Consider the following 18,382-nt stretch of genomic DNA (forward strand, 5'->3'; position numbering starts at 1 on the left):
AGCTGTGGAACCCACCACGTTACAGGCCCAAAAGTAAGCATCAGTTTACTACGCATGGATAACCCAACCCAATAATATATGACTTATATTTGAGAGTAATGAAGTTGTTTAGTTAAATAGGTTGCAAAGATTGCAAAGACCTAAAACAATTTGAGTCAGGAAATAAAAATATTGACAGTTCTCGAAGTCTAAATAGATCTAAGAATAATCAAATTAAGCAAAGCTTGCATTAGTTGCAGTCTTTATGCTTGATGCGACTTAATTAATATAAACACTATCGGTTATATGTATGACATATATCATAATAATGAAGTTCGAAATTTTGTACTATCGCGGTAGAAGTATTCATAACTTGACTTGGAAAAAGTAATGATTATTTATAAACTTTACAATGTTCTGAAGTTTTAGTACCAAAATTTTGTTCAATTAGATTGGCAATATCAAAATATTGGTTTCGTTTTTAGATCCATTCTGGTTGTTAAATACCAGAATAGTAGTATCAGTATCTTTCAAGCCTATATCTATATATTCAAATAAGTTTTTAATGCTTGCTTGATGGCAATCAGTTTTGTTTTTAATTGATCTAAACTACAATTTCATAATTTATTACATCTAAAACCTCTAATCTCCAAAAACTATTCGACTGTATAACTATTTATAAAGTAAAAATCTCTTTTCGATATTTTACAAAGATATCAGTAACTGAAATTCTTTTTCTAAAACTCTTAATCCGCTATTTCTCTTTAATAATCTTCGATAATCTCAGTGTTCATATTCACATTTCATATCTTGCATTGATGGTTCAGAATATTCTCTTTCATTCTTTGCCCTATACATTTTCTATTGATCTACTTATTTAAATCAGTATATTGTTGATGAATTGTAGCTAGCTATCTTTAGTTAGCTAACTATTTCTAGCTAGCTATAATAAAGCGCTAGTCCGTAATATCACAACTAGGCAATATTTGAGCTCAAATGGATTTCGACACAAAGTTGCCACTTTAATCTTTTTTAACACAGATATGATACTAGTATAATGTCTAATAAAAATAACATGGTTAAAAATATATCCTCAAAACAAGATTTTTTATGTACTCGAATAATTATCATAATATTAATGAATAGATTTTGCTGTTATAGTCACGTTTATAGTTTGATTTTATTCCATTCTTCCTAAATTTTTAAATTCAATATTTTATAAAATTATTTGATTATTAAACATTTTTTCTTATTAAAATTTTAATGTATTTACTTCCTTTAATATTATTGTGGATTTTAATTAAAAATATTCGTATATAATCACAAAATATCAAAATGTGTGTACAGTATATGTAATACTATATAATATATAGTATTATAATACTATAATATAATAATATTATGATATAATAATATTATGATATATCTCGCAATGTCTTAAACCGCATAGATCAAATGAAACTCTGGGTTTTAATTGTAATGAACCTAGTACTTAGTAACTGCTAAGACTGTAAAGATAATCTCATTACTTTTCTCACACTTTAAGTCTTCTATATTATTAGTATTATTATTTGAAAAAATCGTCTCTATCGAATTAAATGTGTTCTCAAACATCAAGACCTTGAAGAGATCAACTATATATTCCACTTCTCGATAAATTCTATATCCACAGCTGAATAAAATCTAAACGAAATATTTTTTAATTGAAGGTTTTTATGAATTTTTATTGTTCTCAATTGTTTTTCTTTTTTTTTAAATTTAATATTACCTTAAACTATGAATATATTATAATAATTTGATTTTAATATTTTTATATAGATTTTTTAATTAAGTTTTTTTTGCAATTTTCGCGTTTTTAATTCTATTTTTCATACGACTAGACAACTGTTTAAAAACTGTCATTGATAAAATACTTTGGTTAAAGGTTTTTATTTATATATACTTTTATATTTTGTTTTTATTTGGAAAGATATATATATTTATTTGTTTACATTTCATTTTCATTTTTAGTTACAAGGGTTTTTAAAAATTTGTGTTCAATCAAAGTGCATACATAAATACATGAAAATAATAGTTAAAAATTATTAATGGTGAATGACTTTAATAATTTATTTTGTAAAAAAATTAAAAAAAATTGTAAAAAATAATTTGAATAATGTCGTTTTTGTAGATATTTCAAGTTTCTATTTTTTATTTTTTTAATTAATTTTAGTTGCAACAGAGTTATTTTTATATTAAACTGCAATTTTTATTTATATTTATTATATTAAATATTAATATTTACTTTTATTTTAATTATTATTTATCTATATACAACAGAGCTTATAGTTCTTAGTTAATAAAAATTTAGAAAGATAATAAAAAAATAATTATTGAAGTTGAGAAATATTTAAAAAAAAAAACAAATAAAACAAACTAAAATGTAAAAATTTTTGTAAATAAGCAAAATTATTAAATATTTATATAAATTTTTAAGTTAAGTTATTAACTAGCATAGAATTTTACAAACTTCTTTTAAGAGTAGTTATTGTTCTTTGGGATTCCTAACAATTTTACATACAAATATTTTTGGCTTAGTTACATAGGCTTTAGCTACATTTATGTAAATTTCTTATTCATTAATATATTTAATTATTTTTTGTTTTTACAATTAACAATTAAATTTTAATTTAATTTCCATACATTCATTTTTATTTTTAAATTATTTCATTTTATATTATTTATTGCATCAAGTCTAAGACACCCATTGCATGTGTAAGCAATCTTAGTCAATGACTTCTTCTACATCTTCGCCATTGTCATTGGTACCATTTGGGCCCATTAAACCATTAGCACTACCATTACCACCACTTAAATCATTCTGTTGATGATGAAGTGGTGATTTATCATTACTGCCGCCACCGTTGTGATCCAGTAACAAATGGTTGTTATTTAATAGATTATTGTTGTTGTTATTGTTGTGTAGATGATGCAAATTATGTCCAACTGATGCATTACCGCCGCTAGAGAAATGTTGTAAATGGTGCTGATGCTGATTGAGCAGAGCCCCGAGGGCGTTTTCTCAAACAACATCAGTAACGCCAGTATATTGACATGCTGACAGACCTGCTGAATTGGATCTCGAAACCGGTGAAGGCGCTGAATAGGGACTTGCGAAACCGGTTGTATGTTGTTTCGCTTTTAAGCGTAACGTAGCTATGCTGGAAGACATGCTAGATGTCATGCAAGGTTCAGCTGCGGCACGATACATATAAGGATTAGCGGGATTTGTATAAGGGCAGGGTGCAGCCCCAACATTTGAATTGGTTAATGTGGAGCCCATCGTACCTGGTAACATTGAGTTATTCATGCTAACAGCAACACCGCTGGCACCAGTATTAAAGCAATTCACTGAATTTTGATGGTGATTTGTGGTAACCATTGAACCAAGTGGATTGACTGGCCATGGGAAGGGTTTTGTACCAAGTGGTGAAGGTACTTTTGTCCAATTATTGTATGGATATGAGGAATATAGTGAATCATCAGCAAATGGTTGCATAAATTGAGATCCAAAACCGGATTTAAAATCAGCTGCAGCAACAGCTGCATTCATAGCATTACGTTCACGTTTACGCCATTTGGCACGACGATTTTTAAACCACACCTGGAAGAGAAAAAAAGATTTTTTTTGTTAATTAAGAAAATATTAATATAGTTTATAGTTTTTTAAGAAAAATAGATTTAGGAAAGTTACTTTTAAATATGGATTCTAAAAATAATAAACAATTTGACTGAGTTGAAATTAAAAATGGCTTAAGTAATAAAAAGAAAACGGTAATATCTGCCAGAAGGAATATATTTAACAAAAAACTGCTCGCGTAAGATGAGAAAAAAATTTCACTTGTGACCGAGAGTATAGTGTAGCAAGACTGACGCCAAACTCATACCTTTAATTGAGCTTATATGGTAACTTCGATTTGAACAGTTGATCTTTATAGTAGAGTTAGAAAGCGAGATTTTTATATTTTTGCTATTAAATTTTAAAACGAATTTCATCTTAATTATTACATCGCTATATTTTTGGGCTGAACAGTAAAGTTAGAAAGGCTGTTTTTACCTCAATCACTAATAAAATTGTTTTAAAAAGTAGCGGAGTTTTCTTTTTGAAGATTGTAGTATCTTTTCTGTACAGTATGTAAAAAATTTAAAACATTTTTAAATGAGCTTTTAGTAAATTGAAAAAAAAAAACGTAAGTTATTCTCAGATCAACTTTGAGTAAATCGAAAATGCTATTAAAGATTTCAGAGCTGATTAAATGTTTAGAAAAATACGTATGCCGATACATGAAATATTTTCTGATATATAGCTTAACAGAATGGACCAAGCAATAGGTTTAATCTAATTCAACAGTATTATTTAAGCTCAATCGAAAAATTCTACCTTATTACTTTTTTTTATAATGGAATTTAAGACTTTATTTAATTTGAGAATTTTAACCCTTTTTTGACAGTATTCAAACAAAACAACTAAAGCAGAAGAAACAATAGCTGGACTTAGCGAACGACTATATACAAGTCAATAGAGTGCGCTACGTTCATTTTGTCTTGTTAGGACATTTCCTTCTTTCGAAATAATATGATCCATGGAAAAGAAAGTGAAAAAAGCAATAAATTAACATAATATCTCAATAATTTAATTTATTTATTTTAGAAATATTGATTTTTTTTTAAATTCAAAAATTTTCTAATTCAATTAAGAACAAACTGGATTACATATTCTTTCACAAAAATTAACATAAATTTCAACTTTCAAATGCTGTTGAACCTCTTAAACTTTTTCGTTTACTTAGAAAAAAAATACATATTTTTTTCCTCATTGAAGTTATAAAATTTTATGTGATTAACCAAAAACAAAAAAGAAATGAAATATAAACGAAAATAAGTAAAAAATAAATTTATTACTATTTTACTGACTGAAATTTATGTATTCCGTCTGCCACCATATTTTATTTTATAAAATGGCTATAGTATATGCCTTCAGCGCCCCTCTGTACATTCATTGACATGACATTGCTCCAGCGCTAAAGACCTTCACTATTAAATACGCATGTGCAGTAATTATAAATACGAATATACGTAAATACTGTTGCCACTGATGCTTGTTCTTTTTACTGCTTTAGCTGCTGCTGCTGCCGTTATTATTGTTGTTGTTTTTTTTTACATTTCGTATTTAAAAGAGCATTACATAAATAAACTCCACCGACTGTTAAAGAAGTCACCCCCAAACTCATGAAATATAATTTCAAAGTTGCTACAAAAAATTAAAGAAAAATGCTTTAGCAAAGAAGAAAGAGGGCAGGCAACACTTGTGCAATTCACAAAAATAACAAAAAAAAATAATACGAAAAAAAATAAGTACAGCAAAAATAAATCAAAATTTTATTTGCAAATGTATGCAATAGGCAAAAAAAAAAAATAAAAAAAATAATAAAATATACAAATAAAAATAATAAAAGTAAATAAAAATATCACAAACAGAGAAAACAAAATGGCAACTTGCCGTAATTTATTACTTAAGTTGCAAAGCACAAGCAGAGGGCGCTGTCAAGTTGGTCATACAAAAAACAAAAAAAAAAATTAAATAAAATATAAAATGGGGTTTGCTAAAGTATTTCTCTTGTGTTGTCGTTGTTCTTGTTACTGTTGTTGCTTTTAACTATTGGAATTTTGATGAGCATGAAGTGATTTATTTCTGCATCTTCACATTTATAAGTATTACAGAGTACTTAAAAATATATAAATAAAATAAAATAATAATTTATGAAATGAATTTAATTCAAAGACAATTAAGCTTAAAATGTCTAAAGTAAGTTTTGTACACTTTTTTTAAAAAACATAATTTTCTTGAGTTTATAAACTTAATAGATATCGAGATAAATATATGTAGGGACTACAAATATAATGATTTGTAATGTATATTTTCAGTTAAAAATATTAATTAAAAAAACAAAATCAAATTTTTCAGCTGAACAGATTTAGAGTATTCCTAATAGTTTTTTTAAAGTGAAGTCCGTTGCTACCAAAACTTTTTTCCAATATTTGTCAACACATACCTTTAAATTTTTTATATATAAACTATATTAGCTGTATGCGGTCACTCCAAAATGAGGCAAAATGTAATAAGTCTCTTGCTAAAGTCTCTAATTTTTACCCAAAGCAACAACACTACTCTCTAGCTTTAAGACACTAGTTATCATGTAAAAGGCACAAAGCATAAAGCATAACACTCCTCCTGTTTAACTTTTTCACAGTCATAGTCAGCTATATTCACTGTCCACACGACACTTCGTCGCAGAGTAAACTCATAGTTGAGAACTAAGGAAGATTACAGAATCAATAGTTTTTTAATGTGATTAACTCTCGTTTAGCCGCAACACTACAGTGTTCTTAACACATTTACAATGATAATGCCAAGTCCAATGAAATGCTCCGATACCAATTGAAGCTATATGTTTGGTTAGAGTTTTCTCTTTGGGTAGAAAGCGCGGTAGAAAACCCATATAATAACTCTGTTGTTCGTTGGAATACAGCACCCGGTTATAAAATGCACTCCACATCGAATGAAAGTAATGAAAACTATCGTTCCACTCTCACAATTTTCGATTTCAATTACAGCCACCACAATATTTTCATTAAAGGAGCCAATCTCAGTTGAAAGGAGTGTGCGCCCCGACATCCGTGATACCAAATTTCACCTTTGGTGTGTTATCATAGTTGAAAACTCACATGCTACCAGTTAAACTCCAAAAATATATAGGGTGGTGCCAAATGGATTGTAGTCGCCATTTCCGATAAGCATGCTTTACACGAAAAATTCTAACCGCTATTCCGTAAAGAGCATTTTATAGCTTCCAGATAGTTTCAAGTTTAACGAGTAGTACAGCATTGTACCAACAATACACTTATACTAAGTGTATCCTTCAGATCTCCGGTATAACTTCTAACATAACAGTATAACTTCAATTTTATTTATTTTCTATTGTACAAAAACTGAAACCGAAAAACAAAGAAAAAGTAAAATGATTTTTCCCACATTAAGTCCGCATTTAAATCTATTTATTTTCTATTTAAGAATTTCCTTTTCAAAACATTACAAAATCAAGCTTTGTTACTTCCACAAAAATCAAATCAAATAAAAATTAATTGATGCCAAACGCGTGCAGGTAATTAAACTCAAACGTACCTTAAAAATTTAGTGTAAAATTACGATTTTACACTAAGAAGCGTGTAAATCGAGGCTTACAACTAGAAACATAAAATATTTCCCTAAATCCTGACAACGAGTACGCAAGGATATACGATTGCAACACCGTTGTAAGCCAATGTTTGGCATTTCATTGAGTTGTGTCCTTAAATCAACGCACATTTGTGGGGATGAAATTTATTGTTTGTCGACTATAGTTTCGTGTTAGCGTAACCAAATGAGCCTACAATGCATTAACCATGACATTCTGCATACGAGGACAATAATCTGCAATCCGCAGTCCGCATTCCGCATTCACCAACACAAACAATTCAGAATCCTCCATATGCAGCAATGCAATGCAATTGCTTTGCAGGCTATGGAGTGGAATGTGTGCACATTAATTGATCAAAGGGTAAAGTATGGTGAGACAACGCAGGTCCTTTGTCAATTTTATTGGTTCAAGTAATGAGCGTGCATAAATGGAAACACACGCATTAAATTCTATTTCTCTACGGAAATTTGTTGGAAATCGGTGAAAATTTTGGAAAAGTGATAGTCAGTAGTGGGTGTTTTATTTGTATCTCATTTAATGAAAAATTAAATATTTGTTTATGGGAAAATATTTCGTTAAGAATTATTAGGGTATTATATAGACCTACTTATTAGGTTAAGAAAGATAAGTTTATACCGCCGATTCCAAGGGGATCCACTTAGGCTAATTAGACCATTATGCTGCGGTATAATGGAAAACTGATCATTAAGGTGCAACAAAACTTTCTAAATTTTATATAAATTAGAGAGTAGATGTGAAGTTGCAGATATAATTAATTTTAATTTCTAGTTTATATATGTGCTCTTTATTTATTTGATTGTAGTTATTGTTATGATGTGAATGAAGTTATAAGAACAATCGAAAATAGATTATTAGAACTCTTTCCATTTAAAATCCAACAGTCTTTGCCGTACAATACTGAAGGAACGAATAAAAGTTCTACAAATAGATTCATGGAGAAAGTATTTCATGTTTTTAGGTAGGTAAATACGTAAAACTAGTTGACTGTGATCACAAATAGACACAATAGATATCAGAGAAGTATCTTTAAAGACGGTTAATAGGGATAAAAATAACAAATACTTTATGTAGGTAATATTAACAAAATTAAAACATAGCATAACCCACTATTAGGTATGCAATTCAGCTCCTCAAACAGGAAGCAGATTTGTTGTACGAATTCATTATTAATTGATTACTGGATAATAACAGAGTACTACTAACTTCAACTAAAAGTCAATTTTATCTTATTAATCCTTATACTATGAAATAGCTTAATCAATTTCCAATTATTTTAAAAGCGGTTCTAGCTCTATATGGCTGTCTTTTCTAATAATAATAATAATGCTATTCAATAGAAATGACAAGCAGTTCGTAGTAATAGTAGTGCCATTAGTAGTGGGGACGTTGAAGCCATGGTCTAAGGCAAAAGAAATCGATGTGGCGTCAGTTCTAAATCAAAAAATAGTTTTACAGTCCGTCTTTTGTACTATCAATCGCATTAAAACAATAGAGCCTTTTTAAGTAACGATGCTATAAGTATCTAAGTTAAAGGATACATTCGATTATATTAACTAATACACAATAATAAGCAGGAACACTTGGAGCAGTTTGTTAAATTTTTCGGCTTTTAATCGACAAATTGAAAAAAAGTCGGACGTTTTTTGCAAATGGGTCTAGAAAATAGATAAGAGCGCTGGTAATGTTAAAATCGACACTGTTTAGTAATTCTGTTAGTAATTCTACGATAAATATTTCGTAGACTAAATATGTATATTCTCGATAGTATATAGAAGCATCGGTACTACGTAGTGGTATGATCTTTACATAAAGTTTCATAACTTTTGCCAAAAACGGTAAAGAAATTGTAACTAGCATGGAAGGAAGTATCAATTACTGGTATATATCAGAATGAAGCTACTTAGTTGTAGAGATGAATTGCTCTATTGCATAACATAAAAAAGAAAATTATGTAGAGTCAGTATTATACTATCCACTAATAGTTCATGAGTATAGAGTTCTTCTTTATCTTCATTGACAATCTTCACTGACATGAAAGAGAAGTTTTTATAAAAGATGTGCAATAGATTATAAACTCTTGAATTGCACATTCAATAATTCTAATAAATATAATTCAATTAAAATCAGTTAAATAAGAGTGATATCAGACAATGGACGAAAAATTTGGTGTTTTATAATTCCTTCAATTAATCAAGTCAATTATAGAATTAATACCAATTTATTAAGTGATCTTTTAAAGTGGATTTAAAAATGAAAAAAAAAATATAAAAAAATGGAATAGTGATGGGTTGTACCAGCGTTTCACGCCTTTATAATGGACATAAAAAAATGAAACAATTCAAATCAGCTTAAAATCTTTATTAGTCAATAATTGACAAGAGTATCTATAAATCCACAAAAAAGAAAAAAAAATAAAAAAAACCGTTTTCACTGCAGTAATCAATCAAAAATATATCAACACTCTTACAATTTCCCTCAAAAAACGTAGTACTCTGAAGCAAATTTAAAGTTGAAAACTGTTTGACGTTGTCTCATACAGGAGACATTAGGAAAAAATCTCCATTTTTTCAACTACCCGCATTATTACCTGCAGAAGCTTAACTGAAGCCATATCCTTCGTACGTGGCCGACCATTGGAAAATAGAGAGCGCAAAAAAGTGTTCATCAAAAAAAAAGTTGTCATCCTTGCTTTCATCAAAACCAATTAGAGTTTTTTTGCATGACATCCTTCCTAAGGAAACTTCATGGAACCTCATGGTACCTTTTTGCCGTTTTGCAAACTGAGATACTTTTTTTTTTATTTTCCTCCTGGCCACATCAATTTCCAATTACGAAATTTTTTAATGCCAAAGTGCTTTCAATGTTTCAATATTTGTTAAATGATACGTGAAAATGACAGTTGATGAGATCGATGATGTAATTTCAGCACAGATTGTTGATGACTATGCCAACATAAGTGTCTTTTTAGTTTTCTGTTACAATAATGAATCGTTTAACTTTTGTTCAAATGTTGGTTTAGTAAGTGAAAGGCAGGGGGCTTAAGACTTAAGGTTTAAGGAATTTGTTATAGGAAGTTTTTTATGCAATTTTAGAGCATTGCAACGAAGAAGGTGTAACGAAGTACTTTATAATGAAGGGAATAGACACAACCTTTGATCATATCTTAACACTGAACAGGAGAACATTAAACTAGCTTCACTACTAAGAGTTATATCTCTCACTTCTGTTTTAGACACAGAATTACAAAATATCTAAATATCAGTTGACGTTCACTGATGGAAACGCATTATATATTCAGATTTTATTTAGTTTGGAATAGCAGCCTTGTACGTTATAATACGACGGATAAACGTTGTTCATAAATTAGACCGAAAGTATGACCAAAAGTCTATAAAGATCGAAGTAGTAAATGCATAGATAAAATTGAAGAGGTACAATTTCCTTATTCAAGTGAACGAACCCGATAAGACTACAAGCTTAACTATGTTTCTAGTTTTAAAAATAACGGTTCTGTCTGGTTGGTAAAAACTGAGGCCTCAAAGATTTATATCTTTTACCAGAAGGGAACTAACACATAATTTGGCCTTCGAATTTTTTGAAGTTTTCGGACTACCATAAACTGTATTTCTAAAATGCGGTTGGGGAAACATTTCGACAACTACATCAGTATAAACTATAGAACAGTACTAGTAGAGAAATAGTATATTAGTATATTTTAGCTATTAAAGTTTTAGTCGCAAAATTTTAGTTAGAAGGGTGGTATAAACGAATAAAGCTACTTATAATAATAATAGAGTTAATAGTTTGTGTCGGTAGCGAAAGAACATCTAAGTATTTTTTTGTTACTTTAAATTTAAGTTAAAGTTTAGATGAAGAAAGTTCGGAGACACTTATTGTCCATTGTTCTATTTTGTTCTATCTTCGTAAAATGATTTGGTTTTCCAGATGAAGTTAAAAGGATCCAATAGGTATACTCTAGCCAATTGAACCAGATTGATAAAGAAATTATCTCCAAATCAATCAATTCACTTCGCCTTTATTCCTTGATAAAGATCTAATAATTGATGGATTTTATTACTCATTCCTTGCCATAGGAACTCTCACAGAATCCAATAACCTATACGGTTGATAAAAAATATTGTTTTTTTAATATGTATATTTGATATATACGCTGGGATTTTTTTTTCAGATTGTTCTTTAGTCGACAATATTTAAACTGGGCATTCCTTAGTATTTTGTTTGAATCGAAATAGAAAAGTTACAACTATGACATTTGTTATAGAATATTTAAATTCTATAGATGATGTTTTTCTTTAATATTTGGGGAATAATCAAAGAATAATTGATAATATTTATCAAAGTCAGAATAATCAAAAACAAAGTAAGCAAATATTCAACTACATTATTTATTGACTTCCAGACCTTGATACAATTTAGACCCGAAAATACTTATAGAGTCTATTTAAGTGATTGAGTAGATGAAATGTTAGTTAATAATTTTTTTGATTTATTTTTTTTTTTCTTCACCTAGTTTAAAATTCGAAAGTGGTGATGATCTTTCTTCACCTTTCGTATTTCATAAAAATCAACAATAATTTTTTTTTTGTGTCACATATATTTTCTTCCAGCATAAAATTTTTAAAACAAATAGTGTTAAATGTTTTAATGTATTTTTTTAACTATTGTTTTTTTTTTTTTGTTACTCCCTTTTATATTTCCCTGCTCAATATCTACACTTTTAAGCCCACTACACTAGACTCACATTGTTTTGTGCATATTTAATCCTTTTGTATATTTGTTAAATTTTATTGCCGTTATTATTGCAGTCAAATATTTCATAGTACTTTGGATTTCCCCCTTTATATCTCTACCGTTTTCCCGCTGATGTAACTTTATAAAAGTCATTAATTTCAATGCGGTTTCTAATTCATTAAATCGTTAGTCACCCAACAAGGACTGTTGTGAGATGAAATTCCTTTTCTTGCACCCTTCTGTTGAATATATATATATATATATGTATATACATCTATAAGTCTGCAGTGTTGACAAATTACCCTATATTGTTTAGCATTTATATTAGTCACATTATTATTTCATTTTGCATCCCATCACAATCATTATGGAATCATCTAACTCTGATACATTCATTGGTAATAAAATGGTTCATAAAGCAATTCTTTAGCACTACTCTAGAGATAGCGATTCTGGGTTATGTTCAACTGACACTGTGTGTAGTGCATGTTGCGTTTGTGCTCTGATCGCAATCATGGAAAATATGCTTTCACTTTATGCATCTACAATAGGTTTAGATACATTCTGGTAACATAGAACCCATTATTCGGCACACATGTTATAATTGACATAATTTCGCATCGTGATGATCCACTTTTGTGGTTTAAGGGTGCATTAAAGCTTTTAATTTTTGATTTCCTCCCCTCACCAGATACACTTGCTTCCTCTACATCCTCCTCTCCTTCTGTTGGTTATGTATTTTTATTATCATTTTTATGAAATTAACTGACATTAAATATGGTTTCATTTGTTTGCTTGTCCGTCGGTTTGTTTCACTTTTGTTTGGTGTCAAGTGCAACACTTTGTGTGCATAAAATTTTGGCATATGTGCTGAGATACAATTTTTTGACTAATTTACATAAAGAAACCATGAAGCAAATTTTTTTTTATACAACTTCATACTGCTTTCCGAAGTCAAATTTGTCAACACAAAAAAAATTGTTTCTTTTTTTTGAAAATCATAAATTTTCCTTTTAACTACAGTAGAAAATGTATCTGCAGTCCAGTCTGTCAGTGTTGCATGGAAATCGCAGATGTTTTTTATTATCACTAATTGCATTTTTATGATTATCAATATGAGTATTTATCAATTTAAAGTTGACAGTTATTTTCCTTTGTATCTACATCGCTGCTTTTCGCTGGATTTCTTATATTTATAAAAAATTAAATAAATATTAAATAAATATAAAAGATTGCGAGTACTCGTATATATGACATGCAGACACCGCTGTTTCCTGTGCTCAGTTTATTTTTAGCTGAAAATTGTTCTCATAGTTTTATTTATTATTTATTTGTTTGTCAATTAGTTGCAATTTGTCTGATAAAAAATACGTTGTCATTTTTAAAATTTTCTAAATGATCAATGATTATCGATCATTTTGTTTTCCAACCTATTGTTGTTGCTATTATTGTTGTTGTTGTAGTTGAATTGTTTTCCCCTTTTTTATTTAATAGTTTACGATTCTTATATTGATGATTTTAAATGTCAAAATCCTATACGTGCCTACCTACCTACCATTAAATAGAAATTAAGAGTTCTTAACGCCTGGCGCCAGCACTTTCACTCGAGCTCATTTGAAACGGCTTACTTTCTCATTTGTATATAATGTATATTATTAAAATTCAAATATGAGATAGGATTACTAAATATATGCAAACATATTCATAAATTAAAATATTATTAAAGTGGGCAACTTCATTGGAAAACAAAAATCCTTAATATTCTTTATTGAACTAATCAAATCAGACATTGAAAATGACTTCAAGTTCAAATGAGTGAAACCCAATTTATCAAAAGCTAAGCTGAATTAAAAACAATTAAATAATTCGAACAAAAATTGACACAATTAAATATTTTTTTTTTAATTCTTAATTATTAAAATTATATTAAAAATGATAGATTTACCATTAAACGCAAAAATATCATTCATACCGCATAAATTTAATTAAAATCAGAATTAATTTTTAATTCTATATAATAATAAGTACTAGAATATATCAAGCAGCACCGCCTATATTCTGCAAGGCTTTGCTAATCACAGTCTGAACCATAACCTATGAATATTCTAACAAAACTCCACCACACACCGAATTGGGGTTCAGAACTATCAATTATAAAGAATAAAATAAACCAGAAATATAGTTAATTATAAAAAATAAACAAAATCAAACACTGTGTTCTAGTGTTAAACAACTAATAAACAAGAATATAGTAACCCAAAAATGTAAGTACCTTAGCCATATTTTATGAAAGTCAGCTAAAGACATCCATAAACTACAAATATTGTGGCCAAACACTGAGTTGTCGTTCAGATAAACCAATTATCAAGGAGTTAGTCATATTTTACATAGGCTTACAAAAGACAGCAGCTGTAGTCCCCAAAGCATATGCAAAAACAAGCATCCACGCAAGAAATGAATCATAAAAGCATATTTTCAAATTTATAGAAAGGACTAATATTAAGTTAAGTAAATAATAACCAGCAGAATATTATGGAAACGATTGGTTCATTGGTTGAAAATATTGGTTTTTGATTCCCTCTATAAATAATGAATGGGAGTAGGTAAATAAACGGAATCCTAAACAGCATTTACTAAACCGCAATTAATAAAAGCAATTATAATAGTGACAAAAAGAGAAGCTAAGTAAAGAAAAAATACATAGTGGGACTAGAATAACAGCTATATACCACACAGCTAAAAGTTTTAGATAATATTTTGCATATAGAATTTTAGAAAACATATTTTAAGCACTAAACCCTGGAAATTATTTTTTCTTATTGTTAGAAAAGGAATATACCGTAAATATGTAATACATATTTTGTGAATTTTCATTAGATTGTCTTAACAGTTTCCATAAAAACTTTTGATTCAAAAAAAACTTTAATAAAAAAAGACCTTTTAAATTATTTATATTTTCACAAAACTCATATTATCTATCAAGTTTTCTAAGTTTATTTAATTTTCTTTAATATTTCTACATTTGCTCCACATGTTTTTATATACATAATTTGTAATGATTTCATTAAGTCATACTATCTAATGATCTATGTCAAAAACTGAACCATGACTGGTTCGAATAACTTGAAAATGATTGATTTGTCGCCTATCTGAATTTTTAAAAAAATTTTATGATAATTATTAATAAGTGCATAGATGACTCAAAGGAACACCGAGCTATATTAGACTAATAATGGTGAGCAAAATCATTTTTTATATGTTGTTTTTGAAGAACTAGTTAATATATTAATAGACTTTTATACAAGCGGTGACTTCATCTGTACTAACATTATAAAACAGTATCTTAGTTCACCAGTTCAAGTTATATGTTAGTAATGTAGATAATAGGTCAGTCAAAATAAAAATGTAGTTAACCCACATTTCTGTAAAATATAAATTATCTAGCATCATAATTTTTGTGAAATTACCATGAGTTTGTATTATTTAAATTAAGTGAGATCCACAAAAAATCAGTGTAGACAAGCAATATTATAACAAATAAAATAAATATAGTAACGAGCATTAATCAAACAAATGTTCATACTGAGTATATGTGTTATCGACCTGGTGGAACAAAATAAAACATATTTTAAGTGAGTGTATGGATAGTGCAAATAATAGGCTCAAATAATATGTTTTAAACTTTATTTATTCGTTTACTTTTCTTTAGCCAGTCTGTTAGCACTTCAAACTCTACAAAATTGGAGATTTTAGTAAACTTAAAAACTGTTTTAGTTTCTAAGATCGAAAAGCAGATATATTACAAAAGATATTAAGTAGTTTTTAAATCACACATTTCAAACCATTCGAACAGTTATTGTCTCAGATATTCCTTTAATAAATATCATAATAAAATGTTGAAAACGTTTTTAATAAAATTACTGGAGATTTCTTAAATAATTATGAAAAAGTTCATAAAAGTGTTGATTACTGTTTTTATAATCTAATTTAATTGTATTTATTGATAACAAATGAATTACTTTTTTTATTTATATGTATTTTTACAAAACTCTGCAAAAACTAAATAATGATTAAATTTAAAATAAATGTCCTAGTATGTTCTATATGCAGTTATATTATTAATATAATATTTATTTATATTTTTTCCATATAGACATATTTGTATATATCATAACACAATTTCACTACTTGTTTGTTATACGCTTATATTGTACTGATATGATCGTTTATTCAGTGGTAGCGCTTAAGTTGTCATTGTAAAAATAGAAGTATTGGCGCTATAAAATGTCAAAAGTAAATTCAAACTTAAGTGGTTTCGGTTTACTGAAATCATAATAAAGTGTTTCAATTTGTGCTGCTTATTACTGCATACCTATATGGACAACATTTATCATATATTTGCTATCGCCAATACATAACAAAACGTGTGTATGGAGTAATCATAATAGAATTTCTGTTTTTCATAGCAGTTGCACTTAAAATGGTCTTAATTAAAACATTTTTTATAACTGCAGTGTTCTTGAAATGTCAGAATAATATAAACTTCATCGTAGTAATTAGAAACTGATAGGTTGGTAATAAAAACTATGTTTAAGGAATTAAAATTACTCATGCGACCTAAATACCAAAAAGCTAGACATTTATTGAACTTTATGCATCGAAACACACACAAAAACGTAGGAAAAATAAAAATGTACCAGCTAACAGCACTTTAAGTGTGAATAAAAATAAAAATAATAAAATAAGAACTTTATTTGAAATAGTTTGACAATAAATTTTCGTACGAAACATCTTTATGAGTATTTTTAAGTTAAAATATCCTCTTCAAATAAACTAAAAAATTATTCTTAGGACATAAAATAGAATTTTATTCAATTTCACCTTTAATGCGAATACTCGACTTAAATGAAATACACTTAAATCGCACGCCTAAAGCGTCATAAAATGGCGGCGCACAACTACCACAGCCAATTTGGCATAACTCAATAGGACTTACAGAAATGCACACATAATTTTCCAACACCGGCAAAGAAGTGAAAATTGCACAAATGCCCGGGGGGAGATTTGAAATTTATGACAACTTTCCTAAAAGCCAAATGCAACCCAAAGTGGAAATCTTGCTGCAATGCGCGAATTTCGTTTAGCTTTTTATTTTATTCTCGCTTTTTTATTTTGCTTTATTGTGGCTCTACCCTGCAATCGTTGCGCTTGGCAGATTTACCACTGCAAATAAATTTACGAAAATGCACGAAATAGCAGTAGCCACGAGTGCAGCAAAATAAAAACAAAACAAGTTAACAGTATAGCCCCAAAAGCAAAAGCAAAGGAAACCAACACAAAAAAAAACAAACAAACAAAAACAAACACACTGGCATAATCTCTTCATATGCACTCTTTATTTTGTTTTTGTAGAGGTTTTTCTTTTGTTGTATTTGTAATATCACCAAAAACGGCATATTTACGAGTTGGCAACGTAAATGGCTAACAAATACTCCAAATACTGTATGAGTATTTAACGTTCAGTGTGACCAACTGAAAATTATTGCGGTCAATGCTCGTGCGTGTTTTGTGGTTTTTTTGCATTTCGCTTGACTGTCGTATTTATTTGCACTTGTTGTTGTTATTTATAAAATTGTTTTTGTTGCTTGAAATTTATTTGTTTGTTTTGGTTAATATTTGTAATTTATAAACAAAAAATCATTGTTGGCGCAAAATTATTTGCAATTTGTGGTTAATAAAAATGGCCGCTTAATTATATTTGAGTTCATTTCTTTAATTAATGAATCTTATTATTGTTTTTAATTTTAAATTGTTAGCTTGAAAGCAGTAAAATATTTTTAATTTGTTTTTTTTAATTTTCAGACATTGAATGGTAATAAATTGTAATATATTATAATTATGCTATTTTAATAATGAACCGTGCCACACTTAAGTAAAATTTAAGATTAAAATTAATCTTTATAACCGCTTTCGCACAGTTTATTTATACGAATTTTTAATCTGCAGAATTCATCAAGTGTAGTGAGCATTAAAAATTAATCCAAAATTAATTTTCAAGAACTACTCTTTCTAATTTTTAAGCGTCTTTAATGGTTAATTGAGATTTTTTCTTAATTTTTTAAATAGATTTCCGGTCCATATGTACTTCGAAGCAATGTCATATTTATTATATATAACATAGTTTAAAAGGTCTTAATGTTCTTTTACATTGGTCAATCTTAATTTGCACGGAATGTATCATTTATGTATGCATTTTGTGGCTCAATCGAACACGTTTAGGGTAATCCCTAAATATTATTATCAAACAACTGTTAAATTCAAGTTAATTTTGTTGAACTGGTAAAATATCTTTA

At 28.4% G+C, this 18,382-nt stretch overlaps 1 protein-coding gene across 1 annotated transcript in view; it reads right to left on the reverse strand.

Annotated features, from left to right (window-relative positions):
* Positions 1-2,660: 2,660 nt before the first annotated feature.
* The window catches only part of LOC119683402 (pituitary homeobox homolog Ptx1), a gene marked incomplete at its 5' end in the record, with an annotated part of 20,865 nt that continues 5,143 nt past the window's right edge, over positions 2,661-18,382 (reverse strand). The window contains 1 exon segment of the mRNA XM_038097066.1: positions 2,661-3,622. Coding sequence (XP_037952994.1) covers positions 3,041-3,622 — 582 coding nt within the window.

Source organism: Teleopsis dalmanni, chromosome 2 (assembly GCF_002237135.1).
Source record: "Teleopsis dalmanni isolate 2A chromosome 2, ASM223713v2, whole genome shotgun sequence".
NCBI classification, from domain to species: domain Eukaryota; kingdom Metazoa; phylum Arthropoda; class Insecta; order Diptera; family Diopsidae; genus Teleopsis; species Teleopsis dalmanni.